Source organism: Onychomys torridus, chromosome 23 (genome assembly GCF_903995425.1).
Source record: "Onychomys torridus chromosome 23, mOncTor1.1, whole genome shotgun sequence".
In the NCBI taxonomy this organism is placed as follows: Eukaryota; Metazoa; Chordata; class Mammalia; order Rodentia; family Cricetidae; genus Onychomys; species Onychomys torridus.
Genome location: NC_050465.1, coordinates 43,821,581 through 43,842,652, shown reverse-complemented (window position 1 = coordinate 43,842,652; position 21,072 = coordinate 43,821,581). Strand labels below are relative to the sequence as shown.

Genomic DNA, 21,072 nt, shown 5'->3' with positions numbered 1-21,072 from the left:
CACTTCAAGTTCAAGGCCAGCCTGGAAGAGTTATCAAGAAACTGTATCTCAGAAGTTAAAATATGAAATAAAGTAAATTTGAAAAACAGGGGCCTGCAGATACAGCTCAGTGGTTGAGCACTTCATGTCTAGCATGTATAAGGCTCGCCATTCCCCCCACTTAGTTGGCCAAAAGTACAGGCTATGGGGATAGGCTTTAAAGTAGGATGTGTTGACAGGCTTTGAAGATTCTTACAGTACTGTTCTGCCGAGTATGGAAAGTGGCTTTCTCAATATGTGCTCTAGAAAAAGCTGCATTGTTGAGTTAATGACCTAAATGGGTAGCGTGGGAAGTAGTAGTGGTTACTGCTCTCTATACGCTTGTCTAGCGGCTGATGTAGTGGGGGCCTTGTATGGTGAAAAGCAATCATTCCATGAATTAGTAGCTCCATTACACATGAACAGTGTAGAATGTTCTAATCACACCTTGTGTGCAGGTTAATCAGCTGCAGCATGAGCTATCCAAGAAAGATGAACTGCTTCGGATCGTTTCCATTGCTTCTGAGGAGAGTGAAACGGATTCTAGCTGCTCCACACCTCTTCGGTTCAACGAGTCCTTCAGCTTATCTCAAGGTTTGCTGCAGCTGGACATGCTGCACGAGAAGCTCAGGGAACTGGAAGAAGAGAACATGGCCCTTCGATCCAAGGTGCATCCTGCTCTCCTACCTGCACACTGTAGGTCAGGTCTGGGTGATACTGAGATGAAGTACATCTGAGCATTCCAGTCACCGCCGAGCCTTCCACTGCCACCTCAGGCTTGCTGACAAATGGGCCGGAGCAGGAGGACAGATAAAATAGCAGTCACAGTGTGTACATCTTGTGTAGCCAACAGAAGTTAGCTAAGGGTTAGGTCAGAACGGTAGAAATTTCTTTGGGTTTGTAAAGTGCCGTGAAGCAAGCACATCCTTTGTAAGCAGGTGGCATTTTAGCTGAGGCTAGAGATGCATCCGAGACAGAGATGCATGAGCAGGCGTGTGCAAGGGCCCTGTGGGGAGTGGAAGGAGACGTCTCTCGTACCTTTTCTGTTCCTATATTTTGTGAGAGTTTAATCCTGATGGTGAGGAACTTTAATCTTCACATGGTAAAGCTTTCTGTAGCTTTTGCTTCAAACTCATTAGGACATATTGTCTCACATTGGTGGTTGTTTTCCCCCCTTGAAGGCTTGTCATATCAAGACAGAAACTTTCACCTATGAAGAGAAGGAACAGCAGCTGGTCAATGACTGTGTTAAAGAACTTCGTAAGTAGTAACATATTCACTCTGCTTTGGGGCAGTTTGGAGAGATGTCTCCACCTCAGAATTTAGACCTCTGGTGTCGATAGAAACAGTTTTCAATGGTTCTGTCTTGGTCTGTTCTTGGTCACTATAACAAAATCTCTGTGCTGGGTTTCTTACAAGTAAAGCAGTTTATCTGGCTCATAATTCTGCGGCTGGAGGGTCCAAGCACTGAAGCCTGGTGAGGTCCCCTGATTGTTTAAACATGATGGAGATACAGAAATGGAATTGGCCATATGCAGAAGGAGCCAAACACATGAGATAGTCTTGTTTACAACTGTTTGCTGTTTAAGGAAGGAGCTCTCTTGGAGAGACCAGCGTTGATCCTTTGAAAGGCAGTACCCAATGACCCAAATTCCTCCCCTAAGCTCCCCTGTCAAGCCTTCCATCACCTCAGCACCACCACTAGACACCACACCCCACCAGATACCAAGCCGCCAAACAAACTTAGGGGATCAAACCCTAACAGTCACTGAAAAACAGAACATCACACTATGCCCACAACCTAATTAAGACACGTGTGTTTTTAAGACCTTTGTTTGCTCAGGCTGCCACCATCACTAAGTGAAGACTGACTGTCTATAAATAAGCTGTAGCTTCTTAGGGAAAAAGAGAACCAAAGGTCTCATTTTGTTTGCAGGAATGCATTACACTAAAGTCAGAAAGCTAGTAAGTTTGATGGTTATAGATGACTATTAACCTGTATTTTTAATTATGCTTTACATTTTTTAATGAGTTTCATAAGCACGCTACCCCAAACAAGAGTAGAAACATACATATAGTATAGCAAAATTAACTTTAAATTTGTATCAATAAACCATAATCCATACCAATGTAAAATATTTTGAAATTAATAGTTGTTTTTTAAATAGGTAGATTCAGTAATCTACTCTTTTATCTCATCATTTCTATATTATATCCCCCTTTTTCCTTTAGAAAGAGATTTTTTAATTTAACTCTTCTGTTTAACTTTCTTTCTAACTATGACTGATAACAACTTGTAACCAATCCCTCTTAATGATAGTAAACATTCATAATCTATCTTTTGGGAATGTGGGCATTGTTTTCTGTATACTGCTTCCTGTTGTCTGAGGGTGCTGGAATCTTTGGGGGAACCTTGAGAAAATCAGGATAATTGTTAAGTATTGGCTGGAATATTTTGTGAGGCTGAATCATCTTTATTGGTGTTTGGACCCTTGTTCTGAAAATACATAAACTTTTGAAGGTAGCATACATATCTTTATTAGTACAAGTATAGACGATGTATGTTGTACACAAGTTAGCCAAAGAGGATTTGTTTTGTTTTATGTTTGAGCAGGTAAAATATATGTTACGTGTCTTGTAGTTTTTCTAGGTTTATTTCATGTCTGTAGCCAGGATTTTCAGGGGGTCTTCCCCAATCAAGTCTGATCTATATCAACCTGGAATGAATCCACAGCCTCTCATTTCTTGTGGAAATAAAAGCATAACCTCTTCCCAAAGCAACACATCTTTTGACTTTCATTTTGAAGTCAAGATATTTTTTAAATATATGGGTTGGTTTAATCTAGTGGCTTTCATAATCCAGTGTCTCTTTGCGGCCAAAAACTTTAAAGACAACACAATAACATACAGGATCCAGATTCTCTGTGCATTTTCCATATTAATGTGGGTTTTTTAAATTACTTTATTCCTTTTTTAAGGCTTTATTTATTTATTTTTATTGTTTTTGGTTTTGTTTTTGTTTTTGTTTTCTGAGCTGCAGACCGAACCCAGGGCCTTGCGCTTGCTAGGCAAGTGCTCTACCACTGAACTAAATCCCCAGCCCCTTTTTTTGGTTTTTCGAGACAGGGTTTCTCTGTGTAGCTTTGCGCCTTTCCTGGATCTCGCTCTGTAGCCCAGGCTGGCCTCCAACTCACAGAGATCCCCAGGGTCTGCCTCCCGAGTGCTGGGATTAAAGGTGTGCGCCACCACCGCCCGGCGAACTACTTTTTAATCTATGACTGTATATATCCTTTTTCTTTTCCCTCCCAAGCCTATTCACACTGTAACCCATTTAGAGGTTTTGTCCTGTCTGGATCTGTCTTTCCGGAGCATCTGTAATTTTTTTTTCACATCATACAAGTCTGAAACTGTGATGTCAGCCGCTGCCGGCACTGCTCAGCTTAGTGAACGGTGCTAGCACGTGACAGTTGGCGGCTGGCTCCGTCCTGCTGGAGATGCATCTCTGTACAGCGGCCGGCATGAGAGATATGAGACTAGGAAGCAGTGTCTGCCTCTGTTGTGTGTGTTGAGAACCCTTTCTAAGCTTGCTCAAGTCTTACGCGGATGTAGGTGCCCCGCGTTGGAAGGCCATTTGTAGACAGTTCTTCTGTTGGGACCACCAATCAGCTCTGCCCTGCCAGCCACTCCCAGATAACCACACAGAGACTTATTACTAATTATTAGTGCTGGGCTGATAGCTTAGATTCGTTTATTTAACTAGCTCTTATATCTTAAACTAACCCACTTCTACTCATCTGTGTGCTGCCCCAAGTCTCCTTTACCTCATCCATACTTCCCATCCTGCTCGCTCTGGTCTCGTGGTGTCTCCTCCTGAGACCTGAGACTTCATCCTTCTTCCCAGCATTCTCTCTGCCCCAGAATCCTGCCTAGCGACTGGCCATGTAGCTTGTGTGTTAAGCCAATCGCAGTGATGTGGTCATACAGTGTAAAGGAATAGTCCACACTCTGTCCCCTTCCGTTCTCAGCTGCCACCCCCTGACAGTAGGAAGGCTGATGGGTGTCCCTGACAGTCTGTGTCCGCAGAAGCATCACCATAGCATCGGCACATTCTGGTGGAGATTGGGGTGGCTCCACTCTGGAAGGTCTCTGTTAGACCTGTTTAGACTGGCTTTCATTGCTTGTGGGATTTTATTCATGTCCCTGAAGTGTTCCTAATGGCTGGCACTCGTGGTATCACCCCTTAGCACTTGTGAAGTACATAATCCACCTAGCGCTCTTTCAGCCTTTCATGAAGAAAAGGCTTAAATCAGCTCATTAGCATGTCTGCCCTTTCAGGCCGTCTCTCTCCTTAGCATCATTGTCTCCAGTCCCCAGCACCAGCTTACCGCAGAGAATCTGGTTGTGTACGTTACGTTAACAGATTCGCTCATGGACTCCAGTGCTTGCCATCAGTCAGCATCTGACCTGCAAGCGGCCACACACTGATTCCAGTTCCACCTTTGTGTTGCTTTCTAAACCTTTGCCTTTGCTCCTAGGTGAAACCAACGCGCAGATGTCCAGGATGACGGAAGAACTGTCGGGGAAAAGTGATGAGCTGATTCGATACCAGGAAGAGATCTCTTCCCTGCTGTCTCAGATTGTAGATCTTCAGCACAAGCTTAAAGAAGTGTGTGCATTTGCTCACCAGCCGGGCTCGGTTGAGCACCGTCTGGTGCACTACGTTCTGCTAAGTTCTATCACACCAAGCAGTGTAGACCTGGCTCTCCCCCTTCTCAGTGGTTTACTTTGTTCTTTTAATATTGCTCCTCTGCTAAAATATCATAAATAACTTTTGAGGCACTCTGTATGTAGTTTTGCATGTATATCAGATTTTCTTGAGACGGTTGTGATGTCAGTGAGGAGGAATTCATGGTCCATATCCTCCGAACACATGTAGTTTGTGTTCTGCTTACATTGTTACTCTTGGTTGGCTTCTGGTGGGATCACTGTCATAGGCCTGAGACTACTCCAGACAGATACTCTCAGTGTGTCTTTGAAAGGAAGACGTAGTTACAGTCCCTGTGGGAATGCCTCACGTGTCTGTCTTGTGTGTTGTTAGCATGTCATCGAGAAGGAGGAACTAAGGCTTCACCTACAGGCTTCCAAAGACGCCCAGCGGCAGCTGACGATGGAGGTAATGAGGTCTTTCTCCTCTTTGAAGTGCAGGAGGGGATCGGGGTTTCATTTATATTTGTAAGAATTGAAGAAGAACACTGCCACATTTGGAGCACAGGAGCAACGAGAAATAGTTGAGATGAAATTGAGGAGGTCTAAGAAATAAAGCAAAAATAAAGATTTAACTCTGTGGCAGTTCAGCATTCATAAGACTCACTGGGAACAGCAAGTTTTAAATAGATCCCTAGGTCCTGCCCTGAGTTTCTACTCAGTTGATCACGTGAGAGCCACGTGGACATCCTTACTTCAGTGTATTTTTCTTTTGAACTTTGAGACAGTTGTCTATGTGGCCCAAGGCTAGCATGGAACTCTCCGTGTAGCACAGGCTAGCCTCAAATGTGAGATCCTCCCACCGTGGCCTCCCAGTGCCGGGTGTGTCTCCACCGCCTCAGCTGCACGTTCCATTTTAAGATTTGTTAGCATCTAATGAACCTCCGTGTGTGGACAGAGCAGCCCCCAACACCTTAATCTCCTCAGCCCTTCTGCTGAGGCACTTAGCTTCCACCAAGACCTGCTGCTTAGGGAGCTACCCCATGCCAAGCCTCACACCACACTGATGACTAGAGCAGCTCCAGATGTGTCACACATCCCCTGGTCTCCCTCATTCTGGATGGCTCTGCAGCACATGGAATACACATTTTAGATGAGCATGCCCAGCCCTGCTGACCCGAAGAGGTCGGCACATGCTCAGTTAAATACACTCTGAAATGTATTCTTTTGCCAACTGCTATAAAGACAAGGGGGAGTTCCTTAGGGTGAGGGACACCCTGACCTTTTACACGAGTCACTCTCTAGACTCTTGATCTTGTCCCTGAAAGACTTCAGGGTGGTGGTCATGAGAAGACGTACTGTTACGCTAACCCTGACAGGGTAGCACTTTCCCGTTTCCTCCACGGTATTTTGGGCACGGGCCATCAGCTGCTGAATTGACAGTCTGGTTGTCCCCACAGCCTTTCAGGTTTTGAGAAGTCTTGTTTTACAGCACTTGCCCAAGACACCTCAGATCCCAGCAGCTTCCCGTGGAGTTGCTCATGGCTGAGTCTGCTCTAGAGCTGCTTTGTTGAAATGATATTTATAGAGTCTGCTGGGCCCCAGATAAAATTAACACCCCCTCAGGAGTCCTTATCCGGGAGCAGGGTGGGGGGGGTGGTGTCGCGGTTAACAAGGGTTGTCTGGGGCGACTGTCAGTGTGCTGCCTTCTTCCTCCTTCAGCTCCACGACTTACAAGACAGAAACATGGAGTGCCTGGGGATGCTACATGAGTCCCAAGAAGAAATCAAAGAGCTTCGGAGCAAATGCGGCCCTGCGGCTCACCTCTGCTTCTCCCAGTCCTACGGCATTTTCACAGGGGTAAGAGCTGCCGTGTGCTTAAAGACGCTGTTTCCAGAGGGTGTGTGGATTATGATGCCATGAGGATCTGGAAAAGAGAGATCACGCTTGTTCCTGGGACACAGTCACTAGTCAGGATTTAATTTGCATGTCTACATCTTCCTTATCACTCTTTAATTTGCATATCCACATCTTCCTTATCACTCTTTAATTTGCATATCCACACTTTCCTTATCACCCTTAACTTATTTTCACAGATGATAGTCTACACTTGCTGCGATGTGATAAACGCTAAGGAAATTGGGTTTTGATCTGTGTACCACAGCTCACTGACATGAGGTTATCTCCTACCTTAGACCCACCACCTCTCACTCACTTAAGCCATGCTTTTGAGTTTTTATGTCTGTTTGCTGTGTGTGTGTGCTCGTTATGCATGATCACAGAATAGGTGTGGAGGTCAGAGAACAACTTAGGGAAGGTGGTTCTTTCCTGCCACCATGATGTGGGGCCCAGGATTAAATTCCGGTCAGCAGACATGGAAACAAGCCTTTGCCCGTAGAGCCATCTCCTGGCCACACACTTAAGATTTCCTTTTCCCATTTAGTGTGTGTACATGTGCGTGTGCCTGGTCATGTGTCATGTGCACACATGGAGGTCAGAAGACAGTGTTTGTGCTGGCTGGTGTTTTGTCCACTTGACACAGGCTAGGGTCATTTGGGAAGAGGGACTCTCAATTGGGAAAATGCCTCCATACAATAGGCCTGTGGGGTATTTTCTTAATTAGTGGTTGATGTGCAGGTGCCCTAGTGGTACCACCCCTGGGCTGGTAATCCTGAAGAAAGCAGCTGGAACACGCCACCATGACCTCTGCATTAGCTCCTGCTTCCCGATTCCTGCCTTGAGTTCCTACCCCAAATTCATGGGTGCCTGACTTACAGTCTTACGGTGAAACAGCCCTCGCCGCCCCAAGTGCTTTTGGTTACAGTGATTTGTCACAGAAACTTGACCAAGACCACTCTCTAGAGTTGGTTCCCTCTCTGCCCTGTGAGTTTCAGGCAGGGCTCTTGTCCACCTTACGCATGCTTCAAACATCTGAACCTCTATCGAGAAGTCTTAACTTCTTGGTAGGTTTAACTCTACCTAGAATGTAAGTCTCCTGCAGATAGGAACCCTAATTTTTTAATTCATTAATAAAACAGTATTTGGGGAATGGGAGAACTCAATTAAAAATTGAGTTTATGCCAGAATTTTTTACATTGCTTCAAAGAGCTATTTTAACACCTGGTTCTTACAGAAACTATACACAACTCTGAACTTTTGAGACGGTCACTGTTTCGCACAGGCTAGCCTCCAACTTGCTATATAGCACAGGCTAGCCAGACTGGTTGTTGGGTGCTTTTACATTTATTTTAGAGCGTGTGTGTGTGTGTGTGTGTGTGAATATCTATCAACAATCGCTTTCTCCCTTCCCTGGCCACTCTTTCCTCTCTTCAGTTGTCTTCCTGGCTCCCACTTCCTTCCCTTCCATGGTTGATGGAAATCAGAGGACAACTCTCTAGGGTCTGTCCTTTCCTTCCACCAGGTGGGTGGGCCCCGTGGACTGACCGCGGGTCATCAGTCCCGGCAGTTTACACCTTTACCCACTGAACCACGTTATTGTCGTTGTTGTTGTTGTTGTTGTTGAACATTTATTTATTCAGCAATGTAGGGAATTGAACTCAGGGCCTCACACGCGAGGCGAGAGCTCCACCACCTACATCTCCAGCATTTTGTTTTTGATTTTAAAATAATTTAAAACTTAGAATAAAATTCCAAAAAGTGGTACAAGACATTTTTATGAATTCTTCACATGAATAATTAATATATTTGCTATTTCCTCCCTTGGTGGTGTTTTTGTTCGTTGGGTGGGTGGGTGGTTTTTGTTGTTTTTCCTGAACTGTTTGATAGCAAGTGTCAGTCCCTTTGACTACTTAGTGCTTAAGTTTCTCTTTACTAAAGACAGGGACAGTGTTTAGTAGAGACAAGGATGTGCCACCTGTTATCATGAAGTTTGACTCGATACATTGTCGTCTCATCCAGAGCCCACACAAATTTTCCCAATCCTCCCAACAATGCCATTACTTGTAAACTGATTCGTGTGTTTATTTGCTCATTTATTTATTCCGACATTCATTTTGAAGGCGTCTCTCTACCATAGCCAGGCTAACTTCCACCTCCTAGGCTCAAGTGGTCCTCTTGTCTCAGCCTTGACTACTTGAAATTATATATGCAGGCCATGGCACCCAGCTCCAAAAATATCCTTTGAAGGATATGTTTGGGGGCTACCAAGGTGGCTCAGTGGGTAAAAGGTCTTTGCCATGCAAACCTGGAGGCTTGAGTTCAATCCCCAGAACCCACATAAAAGTGGAAAGAGAGAACCAACTCCACAGAGTTGTCTTCTGACCTTCACATACACTCACTCACTCACTCATACACACACATACACATGTATACACATACATACATACATACATTCATACATACATACATACATACATACAAATTAAGAAAAATAGGATACCTTTGTATGTAGTTATTTCAGTGTGATATATGCTGTGTTATTTCAGGAGATACATTCATCCTATTGTTAATTATAAATTTTTGGTTAGTATTATCTGATAGGTTTTTACCCTTGAAAGTTAATAATGAGCTAATTAAATTAGCACTACTAATTTACTATACACAAATGAAAGCTAGCAGATACTGCATTAACAGAGTGATCAAGGGTAAATGTCTTCATCAAACTTTCAGCCATTGGTTTTAACTCCACCCAGGTTCTTTGGTCATTTCTGTGGTGACTACTGGTCTTATTTCATTTTCATGACTGTGATACAATTCTCTGGAAAAAAAAGCAACTTTGGGGAGAAAGTTTGTCTGTCTCACAGTTCTAGGTGTCCGGTCTGTTGGGAAAGTCCAGGCAGCGGGAGCCTACATCAGCTGCTCATATCACAGCCTCAGTCGAGCAGAGGGCAGTGAAAGATGTACACTTGCTTGTGCTCAATTCCTCCACTTTTAAACAGTTCAAACCCCCTGCCTCGGGGATGGTGCTGCCCACGGTGGGCTGGGACTTCTTCAGTTAGCATAATTACGACAGTACCCCCACAGACATGCCCACAGGCCGACCGTGTGATCAGTCACTCATTGAGACTTTTCCCAGCTGGTTCTAGGCTGTCAAGTTGACAATTAAACCATCACAACTACGGGTCACAGAGCCAGTCACCCTCCCGTCCAACCCCACCAAGTGTGATAACCATGCTAGCTGAATCCTAATTTCTGAGCAAATTATCCAAACATGTAAGCATGTAGAAGTCACAAGGAAGTAAGCAGAACATTTTTTACAGATTTGCCTTGGTCTGCAGCCTGTCAGACCGTCTGTGTTTGTGTCTCCCTACGTGATGCTGGCTTTTCATCTACTGGTCTTGGCCATTGCCGCCTTAGAACAGTGCTTCATGGAGAGATAGCTGGATCTTGTTTAAGAGTTTTTATTTCCAGTCTCTCTTCCCCTTTGAACTTTAGTCCGCATTTCCTTGTATTTCCTTTTCTTATAACATTAAAAAATACACTCCTGTATAGACTCTCCTTTAATTCACTTGAGGGTAGCAATCATGTGACAGACCTTGAACTCCTTTCCTTAGGAATCATTGGCAGCTGAGATTGAAGGGACCATGCGTAAAAAGCTGAGTCTGGATGAGGAGTCTGTGTTTAAACAAAAGTAAGTACAGGTCACAAGGGCTGTGACCACACCGTTGGAGTGGAAATTCAAAAGAAGCCGCAGGCCGGGATTGCAGTGGTGGGGGCTTGTGAGGCAGAGCGAGGTCCTGGGTTTGATCCCTGGGCACCGGGGGAAGAAACACAACACAAAGTGATGAATGCCGGTCAGGAGGGAATCTGCTGTGCAGATTGACTTCTCATGAGGGAGCTCTCCTGTACCGAAGTTGACTTTCTCATCTCCCCCAAACTTGGGAGTATTCCGGGCAGCTCCGTTTCTGGTTTTGCCTGTGCATGCCCCAGTCTCGTGGGTGCCCTCTAGTGGGTGACACTAACAGGAGTGAATGCTTCTTTGGACAGGGCCCAGCAGAAACGGGTGTTTGATACCGTCAAGGTTGCCAATGACGCTCGGGGCCGCTCTGTCACCTTCCCGGCCCTGCTGCCCATCCCAGGCTCCAACCGCTCAAGTGTCATCATGACGGCAAAACCCTTTGAGTCCGGTGTCCAGCAAACAGAGGACAAAACACTCGTGAACCAAGGGAGCTGCACAGAGGCGCCAGGGTAAGGCATGGCTCCTGGCTGTGGGTCTGCGTTGCTTACGGTGTTGGCGTAGCAGATCACGTGCGGCTCAGATCACGTGCGGCTCAGTGCGCTCACTGTGGCTGACAGCAGCTCTGACTGTTGCTTCTGCACCAATTCTAAACGACCCCAGCTTCACAATGCTGGAAAGTGAAGAAAATGCGTCAGAGACGTATGAGAATTTAGCACCTTGTCATTTATAATCCTTGATTGCTTTTAAATAGTCTGCATAGTTGGGCAATGCTTGTGACCCAAAATAAGTTTTTTCACACCTTTTTCAGTACCGGTTACTTTTTTCTTTTCTTTTTTTTTTTTTTTTTTTGTCTGTCATTATTGTTTGTTTGTTTTTAGGTAGGGTGTTTCCATGTATAGCCAGGCTGCCTTGAACTTTTGGTGCAGCCCAGACTACTATCAAAACCATGATTCTCCTGCCTCAGTCTCCCGAGTGCTAGAATTACTGGCATGCCCCTACCACACCCTACTCACAGTTTTTGAAGTAACTGCATTTTGTGATCAATAGCATGTAATAGTTGATGGCTAGCTAGCTCTCCTCTTCAGTCACAGCTGTAAACAGTGGTGATACCTCCTGCGCTCAGTGAACTGAGCAATTCTGTAAACTGTAATAATGCTTGCTTTGTGATTCTCTGACCTTGATCTAAAGGTAGACATACCTGCAGCCTCATAATTAAATGAAATGGAAAAGGTAGCAAACACAATATATTTTTTACTTTGTAGAAGTAATTGGAAATGATATATTACAGTGATGTATAGTATTGTTGATGGTTTTGTGTGTTGTTGTTTTCTGTATTTCAAATAGCTTAGAAAAGACCTCCTTCCTGAGGTCAGTCTTCGAATGTCCAGCACTGTAGAAAGGAGAGGTCTAGGTTGTGCGCACAACCACAATCTCGTCAGCGAATATGGTCTCCCCACAGGAACTCTCAGCCCCCAAGCCACCCAGCACCCACTGAAGACACTGACTTGGCTACGGCTTTGCATCGCCTCAGCCTGCGAAGACAGAACTACCTAAGTGAGAAGCAGTTCTTTGCTGAGGAGTGGGAACGGAAGATCCAGGTCCTGGCTGAGAAGGAGGAAGTCGGTAGCTGTGACACCCCCACAGGGCACCTTGACTCGTTCTGTACTGACCAGTCCGAGACCACGGACCTCGGCAGTGCCGGCTGCCTTCGAGGCTTCATGCCAGAGAAGTTACAGATTGTCAAGCCCCTGGAAGGTAATAAGTCCACGACAGCCTTTAGCAGCTGTGCACGTTAGACGGCTCTCCTAGAATTGAAATCTGTGCAGCAGCAGTTTTGAGAGCACCGTGTGCGCCAGCTCCCTCCCCGTCACCTTCAATCTGCTGTCTGAGTGGCGGCACCGTGTACTGGACAGCTAGTGAGTGGTGAGGCCTGTGTCACTAAGCCTTTGCTGTTCATTCTTTTCTGATGTCTTGTATCAGTGGAAAAGGGAAGTGGGGAAAATCTTTTCCTAACTGTGGTTACAGAATACCATTGATAGCAGTTACCATGGTAACACCAACAGGAGGTGATAAATGAAAATTATCTAGAGTACACCCACAAAGAACTTCCACCCAAGCAGTGTCACTGACATAGAGGCACACAGGCATGCCTGTACTTTTTTCTCCTTCGGTTCAATTTTATCTAAAGTACAAGTGAAACTCAAAATTAATGTCTGATTTATGGGCTATTGATGGTCCATGAGTGATTCTCTAATACTGTGGTAAAAGGTTCCTTATTAAACAGAAGTTTGAGTAGGCAGCCTATAAGGACTCCTAGTCTGACCCAGTATTGGTTAGAGTTGATGATTTTAGGTTGAAGTTACCAGAGTGACAATTAGATGTTACATCTGGTACAAGGGCATGGGGTGACCAAAGTGGGTGGCCTCCCTCCTGCCTGAGCAGCTCGGGTCCTGTTAAAAATACCTTAGTGGGTTCTTCTCTTCTTTGGATGTCCCTTCGAAGATTGTCTTTTGAAATAGAAAAGCTATTGCTCAAACGTTCAATATATGTCAGTTTTCTACAGAGGAGCTAAATTTACAAATTTTATCAAAATACCAAACCCAGGTAAGTGTCATTGTCTTTATCATTGTTGTTATTACTCACACAATTCTTCCTTCTTCAAATTGAGGACCTGTGGGAAATGTAATGCACGCCTGTCCTGCTTGCCCATCCAGGATCACAGACTCTGCATCATTGGCAGCAGCTTGCTCAACCAAACTTGGGAACCATCCTTGACCCACGACCAGGAGTCATTACTAAAGGCTTCACCCAAATGCCCAAGGATGTCGTCTATCACATCTCGGATTTAGAGGAGGATGAAGAGGAGGGAATCACTTTTCAGGTTCAGCAGCCTCTTCAAGAGGAGCCGAAACCTGCAGCTCCCATGCCAGTGACGGGGACCTTCCTGCCACCCATTACCTCAGCAGGCGGGCCAGTTACAGGTGAGGAGAGTGCTTGTTGAACAAGGCCTCAGAACCAGTGCATTGCACCAGCCTACTGTGGTTGTCCGGCTACCCCGCGCCATCTCTGACATGTATTCACTAGTGGAAGTAAGCTAATAAAAGTCTGTAGCATTCCTGACATTTCTAATTTTCTCCATTTTATCCCACCAGCCTGCAAAACTAAATAGGAAGAGAGATGAGATGGATCAGGGCAATTAGTGGATTGCAAGCCTTTGGGTTCCTTAAAAGTCCGTGAGAACTCAAGAAGGTTTATTATCTATATGTCTATTGATACTAAGTTAGAATAAAAACTGAGAACTTTCCAGGAAAAATAGCTTATTTAAGAATAAAAATTCTGAGCTGGGCAGTGGTGCCACACGCCTTTAATCCCAGCACTGAGGCGGCAGAGGCAAGTGGATCTCTGTGAGTTCGAGGACAGCCTGGTCTACAGAGCAAGTTTTATGACAGCTAAACTAAATAAATAAATAAATAAATTATATTATGCAGATACTGTTTTCTGAAAAATAAGTGTATTGTACATAGTAAGAAAATGGTTTTTGTCTTACAATTTTGCAAGTCTAATTTCTAACTTAATAGAAGATTCTCTTCATGAATATCATTCTGCATTTAGTCTGTTGCAGTGTTGTTTTGGATGAACAATGTGAAGAAAATACTCCTCCTGTGAATATGTAGCTAGAAAAGAAAAAATTATTTTAATGGTCTCTTCAAGAATATGTAGCTAGAAAAGAAAAAATTATTTTAATGGTCTCTTCGAGAATTATGGATGTTTGAAATCAGTAAGAACTTGGGAAGTGGTGGTTTCTCCAGCAGTGTGGAATCTGAAACCCTAGCAATGAATTTCATATTAGTTTTCATGAAAATGTGTTTGCCCTACACTTTGAACATGTGCTCATGCACGGTTTGGTGACCTGCGTTGGTCATTAAGACAGTTACACAGACACCCAGATGTTGACACTTTCCGTTAGGTGGTGTATTGATGTCACTGCTAAGGACCTCAGCATGACAGGCTGTGTTAGGAGGTTTCCAGGCTATCAGCAGCGGATGTAAGGTTTCCAAGCACTGAGTGTCACTAAGGACCTCAGCATGACAGACAGGCTGTGTTAGGAGGTTTCCAAACACTGAGTGTCACTGGAAGCTCACAGCTGTCATTGCTAGAAAATGCTGACGACAGCTTTTTCCCCCAGAAAATGCCTGCCAGATTCCCAGGTCTGAAGATTTATAGCTTGTGTGTTAGCAAATGATGTTCCCTGATACAGTTCTAACTTAGCTGCACAAATGCGTTTCTGTAGGTCACCGCTGTTTGTATCGGCTGCATTGTACACAGCAGGGGTGCTCAGTGGACACTTCCTGTCTCCACGCACTGCGTAGTAAAAAGGTTCAAGGCTTCATGATAACTTTACACCTTCATCAAACACCTCCTTCAGTGCATCTGGCTTTGAACAAAGATACTGTGATATATAAGGATGAAGAATGCAAGTATAATCTGGTGTCATTGTCCTGACTTGTGCTAAGGAGCCAGAATTTTGACCCACCACTGCATTTATGCCAGCATGCAAATGTCAACCCCATCAAAAAAGGAAAACATAAAATAAAAGAGGCCTCATCCTCGAATTACCAGGAAGTTTTCTAGAGTCAACACACAATACTTTAAGAACCAGGGCGGGTAGCTTGACCCAGGCATCTCAATAACTAGATCTTAATTTTTTCTTTTATCTTAATTTTTAATGCATTTTCCAGAGTGGTTTTCACTCATTTCTAAGCTGTTTTTACTCCTTTTATTTATAATTTTAAAGTACTGTAAGTTCAGCTATATACTAATCAGTTAACACTAGTTTATCATTTATATATATTTCATTTCCATATTTAGGAACTTTCTACTACTAAAGGCAGTTGATAGATGCTGTGTTGCTAACAAAATAATGATGAGCCTTTTATGTTATTAACCTAGTCTTTCTCTTCTGTGTTTGGCTTTCTAAAAATCTCTGTTTCAGTTGCAACCTCGAACCCAGGAAAGTGTCTGTCAGGCACGAACTCGACCTTCACCTTCACCACCTGTAGGATCTTACATCCCTCTGACATCACTCAGGTTACCCCTAGGTAAGAGGGGCTGGGAAGTCAGGGGCCTCACACAAGGTTCCTTCTTAGAGCCCCAGGGCTTGAATTAGTTCATTAGTTTAATTATTAGTGACTATTTGTCTTCAGAATATTTTGACGTTTCATGTTCTCATTTGATCATAACTCTTTGAAGTAGGCAGAAATGAAGAAATGGAGGCATAGAACATTATAAGGTGACTGACCCAGGAGCAGACGGCTAACAAATGACTCACCTGAGGTTGTTTGTACCCAAAGTGAATCAGGCTGCAAGGTGTGAGCCGCCACACTCTTCCCAAGACGGCCTCCATTCCTGACGCTGCTCATATTCAGATGGCTCCAGATGCCTCTGCGTTCAGTACTCTCCCAGGAAGACTCACAGGAAGCTGTTGCACATGCGGCTCCTGTTCATTGCAAGAAAAGGGATGCAGGTTCAAGATCTAAACAGACACTGTCATGAGGGCCTGGGCTCCATCCGTGCAACTTGTCTTGTTCTGATTCATTACCTTCGCCATCGCTTTCTGACAGTGCACTCGGAGATCTGCCCGCCAGAAAAGCTCGCCCGAACACCAGTTTCCAAAGTTGCTTTCCGGGTTTGTTGTGTAGGCGATGTTGGTCACCTCTGGCGGAGTGCCAGCCCCCACACCAATGCTTCATAGCCCCGTCCTAAGCACAGTGCTGCTCTTCCGAGCAGGCCAGCCCTCACCCTAAGACTACCTAACTCACGCAACTCTATCCGAAGACATTTCTACGAGTTATGATACCAGCTGCCCAGGCTTCACTCACTGAGCCATGCTGACGCTGGTTCTAGCTTGCCGGTTCTCCAAAGAGGTGGTGTTCAGACTTTGGTCTTTGCAGGGAAGTATGATCAGAAATAAAAAAGAAAGATGGTGCAGAGGCAAGTCGGTATGGTGGGTAGAAGAGCAAACTCCAGTGTGTGGGTCCTCCGGCCGGCCGGGAAGGCTACTGTGCACTAAGGAGACCCCTGCATCTCACTCTGGAGTCTCTAGCAGCCAGCAAGGAGAGAAGATGACCATTCATGCATAGGTCAGCCGGAAGCAGCAGGCTGGTGATAGCCAGGCAGGGTCCTCGTAGGGGCTCTCATGAGCATATCTGCAAGTTTCCTACAGTCGTTACATACCAGTGTATGCCCTAGAAAATTGACTCTCAAAGGACTTTTTTCAGGTACACGATTTGGGGAGGGGCAGGAAATTCTTCCAGGATGTGAGAGGAAGGTTCTGAGCAGGGCTGCTCTGACCAGAAAGTCAGACTTTCACAGTGCTGTGTCTTTTGCACAAGTTAGTGTTCTGGAAAGCTGTTACTTAATATATCAATCTTATCCTTGTCTTTAGTTCATAATCTTTAAAAATCTTGATACTATGATACGTATGATCACCTTGTTCCAGTGAAAATGTGTTAAATCCTGGTAACATTGTTCACAAAGGAAAGCTGACTACAGACAAGCCCTTCCACTCCACCATGATGATAAATATGATTTAATTTAGCTCTTAAAAAAAAAAAAAAAGATGTATTACATCGTGTTCTGCCTGCACACTGGAAGAGGGTGCCAGATCTCATTACAGACAGTTGTGAGCCACCATGTGGTTGCTGGGAATTGAACTCAGGACCTCTGGAAGAGCAGTCAGTACTCTTGACTGCTGAGCCATCTCTCCAGCCCCTAGCTCTTATTCTTAACCAAGCCTAGAATAAGCAACAAGATCTAATAACTGTCAAAGCTTTTCATTGTTTTATATTTCTTAAAAGTACACATTTCAAACCAAGACTGACAATGTGGTTCATGAATATCCATGTTTTACTGTGGTTTAGAGTTAACACTGTTTGAGAAACTGGCAGTTTCACAATTAGACATTTGCTTTTTTCCAGTGAAATTAAATTGGAAAGGCTGTCCCTGAGAACACAACTGGTTGGTCATCCTCATGCAAATGAAAGGCTGCCTTGTGTGCAAGGCTGCGCACGCTGTTGTTTCCTTGGTGTGTTTTCTTTCTGTTAAGTGTCGGTGAGGTGTCCGTGATTCCGAGGCGCACTCCCTCTTTTCTTCCAGCTCCGGGTTCCCGTCACTGTCCTGTGGAAGTAGCGGGAGCAGCTCCTCGCACACGGCTGTGAACTCTCCTGCCGTGTCCTATAGACTCAGCATTGGGGAATCCATCACAAACCGGCATGACTCCACCATAACGTTCAGCAGCACACGGAGTTTAGCCAAGCTTCTGCAGGAGCGAGGCATCTCTGCTAAGATGTACCACAGCCCGGCTTCAGAAAACCCTCTCCTGCAGCCTCGCCCCAAGGCCCTGGCCACCCCTTCCACACCACCCAATTCCCCATCACAGTCACCATGCTCTTCTCCCTTGCCCTTTGAGCCCCGAGTCCACATCTCTGAGAACTTTCTGGCTTCCCGGCCCGCTGAAACATTCCTGCAAGAAATGTATGGCCTGAGACCTTCCAGGACTCCTCCTGATGTTGGCCAGCTGAAGATGAACTTGGTGGACAGGCTGAAGAGACTGGGGATAGCCAGAGTGGTCAAGACCCCTGACGCCCAGGAGAACGGGAAAAGCCGAGAGGCAGACATGGGTCTTCAGAGACCAGAGTCTGCTGTTTATTTAAATTCAGGTGGCAGTTTATTGGGCGGGCTGAGGCGGAATCAGAGTCTACCGGTCATTATGGGTAGTTTTGGAGTCCCAGTTTGCACAGCCTCGCCCAAAGTGGGTGTCCTGAAGGAAGACTGAGGCTCAACACTGCTGACCTCGGGTATAAATTAGCACAGGAAGGCTAGAGGCGCACTGAGCATGGGGGACTGGCCTGAGGAGAGAAGAGGAATGTCGCAGAAGGGATGCGGATGTGGAGAGGTGCAGTGGGAGGATGGAAGCTTTTGGATGAGGGCTTCAAGGATGGAGTCAACGGAAGGTGGGAAGAAGTGACGTGAGTAGGTCGGAGACAGAAACGGAAGGGTTAGCACGCTTCTTCAGCTGAGTTTCCTTGTCTGGAAAATGAAAAGTGAATAGAAGAAACCCAGTCCTATTGAAACACGGCAGTAACACTGAGCTGCCGGCCCCTCTGTCCCTAGAACACGCAGGAGACACTGCCTAGGTAGAAAGCTAGGACCCTGGCTGTCCCGGCCGGAGGCTGCCCCAGAGGGTGCTGCAGGGCGTGGTCTGTTCCTGGGACTGTAGATGCTTTCCCTGCTGATGCCCGGTCAAATTATGCATCTGTCCAGTGGTGCACTCACAGCATTAGCAAATAAGGAGTTTTCTCTTGTCCCTTATTTCAAAAATGGAGACTTTCTCGTTTCAGAATGTTCAGGCACTGAGAACCCAAATACCACCCAGATTTCTTTGTATTTATGATTACTAAAACTCCAGTTTTTTAAACTTGTATTTTTGTACAACATAACAAAAATTTTAAAAATTATGAGTGGGCTTGGGAGGGATTTCAAAAGGAAAATAGGGGTAGATTGGAATCAAGGAAGTTTTTCAGGATATTTCTTCTGGATAATATGGTGGCCAAGGAATGCAAACACAATTACATGTTTCTCAAATTTCCTTGGAGGCCGGAAGGATTTGAATCAGAAGTGCAATCAGTAGGACTCAGATTATGTTGTATATTTATATCTGTAAATTTTTAAGAAAAGTTAGTTGTAACTAACTTTTTCCAAAGTGTGCTATGCATATTTTTAATGAAAGATGACATGTATTTGCACAAAAATTCTCAGGCACATTAAATTATAAACTGAAGTAAAACCCAGGCTCTTGTTTCGAGAGTGTGTTTGTTGGGTTCCGTTGTTCTCCTTAAGCAAATTAAGACAGCTGCCTAGTTCTTGGTGTCTGCAGGAGTAGAGAAGGACCTTGCTCATAGGAGAGCTAAGACAAGTGAGGCCTGAAGATGGGTCCAGCATTCAGCAGTGTGACGCAGGCCTTGAGGTGGGAAAGCTCTGCTTCCTGAGGTGGCAGGCCATGGCTTTGTCCCTGAGGAGTTGTTCAAGAAAGTGTCACATGTGGAGAAGATGAGTCGGAACTCCTTGTTTTGTCTGTAAAAGCAGGAAGTCTCTTAGTTGGTCCTCTTGGTGCTTAACTTGCAAATATTTTGCTTAAGAGGAATTCTTCATTTCTGCAGGGTGGGGGGTTGCTTCTTTCTCTCTCTTGAGTCTCCTCTCCCAAGAAAAGCTGCACTCAAAGGGTTAAAAAAAAAATCCATGCGACGGTAAGAACCTATGGGTTTTCTACATTTCTAGAACCTTTGCTAACACTTTTCTAGATAAATTTCTCAGAAACAAAGGGTGGAAAGATGTCTCCCCTTCGTCACCCTCTGCCTGGCCTCACTGCTGCAAACAGACCACGCACACGTTTTGGAAGGACTCCGGGCTAGCAAGTGACCTTGATAAAGCAGGCATTAACACAAGACTCCCTGGTGGTTCAATTTCCTAAATACTCCAATTCATTTTTTAAAATAGCATTTGTATTTCTAGTCTATAAATAACTGGGTGCCTCCCTGAGCAAAAGCTCCAAGCTTTGTCTTGGTTCCCCAGGAAAGGACTCTTCTGTTGCTTGGACATGTACAGCTTCCGAAGAAGGAGCAGCAGGAAGTGAGGGCTCAAGGGGTAGGGAAGTGTTAAATAACTTATGCCACATCCACCACCGTAATTAAGCTGGATTCTGTGGAGTTCTGTGTTGAGAATACTTGTATACTTTTGTGTAGTCAGTGCCTAAGTGATCACTGGAGGCAGAATAGTGTCTTAGCACCAAGTGAGCACATCTGGTTAAACCAGACGGGATTTTGACAATTAAATTGACTTTGATGTTCCTTTGGAACACAGTAATTTTACCCTGGTGCATGCTTGTCTCTGCAAATGAATCCTGTCTTAAAACTGGGTCTTGCTGATTCTGAAGTTTTCGCCTAAAATTATTTTTGGTACTGAGAATCTGTTACATCAGGCTGTCTGTAAAATGTAATCCGAAGTAGAGCCTTCCAGAAAGTTCTTCCCCGGTGGAACTATTATGCTCCGATACTGTTCACGGCATTTTTTGTTTGGTTTACAGTATTGGCTGGTATATACTTGCATGGGAAAACCCAGTTGTTTTCTTCTTCAGGGTTTTCTGTGATTATTTCTCAGGTACTTCTGAGTGTCCTGTTACTTAGTAGGAGAGTCATCTTCTCAAACTCAGAATTAAAATTGCCCTGAATTTTGAAGATCCCAGACCTTATGTAAATAGCCTTACGTTTAAATCCTTAGACGTTAATAATGCCCTTGTTAATTCAGTAGATTTTGGTTTCTAGTTTTTGCCTGCCTTTGGTCTGACGTAAATGGTCAGTGGAGGATGTTGGGACTCACGAGAGCCTGGCCTCTACTGAAGGCATGTTTTCCACTGTATTCCAGGCTCCTAGTGCTAAAATTAGTCGTGGGTGGTTCTCACATCAGCTTGACATCTGAAACTAGGGCTGCCTCTGTCTGGGGTCACCTCTGCAGTCAGGTGAGTAGAGGCATGCACAGCCCCTCTCCCTAATTCTGAGTGTGGCCCCAGTCATGGTATGGGGCCCTGGGGGCTCCAGGAGAATACCACTGTGTCACATCTGGAACTGGACCATGTCAAATAGCTCTGTATGCACCTT

General features: G+C 44.9%; 1 protein-coding gene across 3 annotated transcripts in view; it reads left to right on the top strand.

Moving 5' to 3' along the window:
- The window catches only part of LOC118573083 (trafficking kinesin-binding protein 2-like), a 32,239-nt gene extending 11,457 nt beyond the window's left edge, over nt 1–20,782 (top strand). Inside the window, exons 5-15 of one of the 3 annotated variants that reach the window (XM_036173134.1) lie at nt 477–686; nt 1,200–1,278; nt 4,554–4,684; nt 5,117–5,191; nt 6,445–6,582; nt 10,236–10,312; nt 10,669–10,869; nt 11,820–12,115; nt 13,075–13,341; nt 15,354–15,459; nt 17,516–20,782. In XM_036173134.1, the coding sequence (XP_036029027.1) occupies nt 477–686; nt 1,200–1,278; nt 4,554–4,684; nt 5,117–5,191; nt 6,445–6,582; nt 10,236–10,312; nt 10,669–10,869; nt 11,820–12,115; nt 13,075–13,341; nt 15,354–15,459; nt 17,516–18,194 (2,259 nt within the window). In that variant the 3' untranslated portion in view covers nt 18,195–20,782. Of the gene's footprint in view, nt 1–476; nt 687–1,199; nt 1,279–4,553; nt 4,685–5,116; nt 5,192–6,444; nt 6,583–10,235; nt 10,313–10,668; nt 10,870–11,819; nt 12,116–13,074; nt 13,342–15,353; nt 15,460–15,610; nt 16,959–17,515 lie in introns of those variants that run through there. The other 2 variants (XM_036173136.1, XM_036173137.1) reach the window with 2 other exon arrangements.
- Nucleotides 20,783–21,072: the final 290 nt, after the last annotated feature.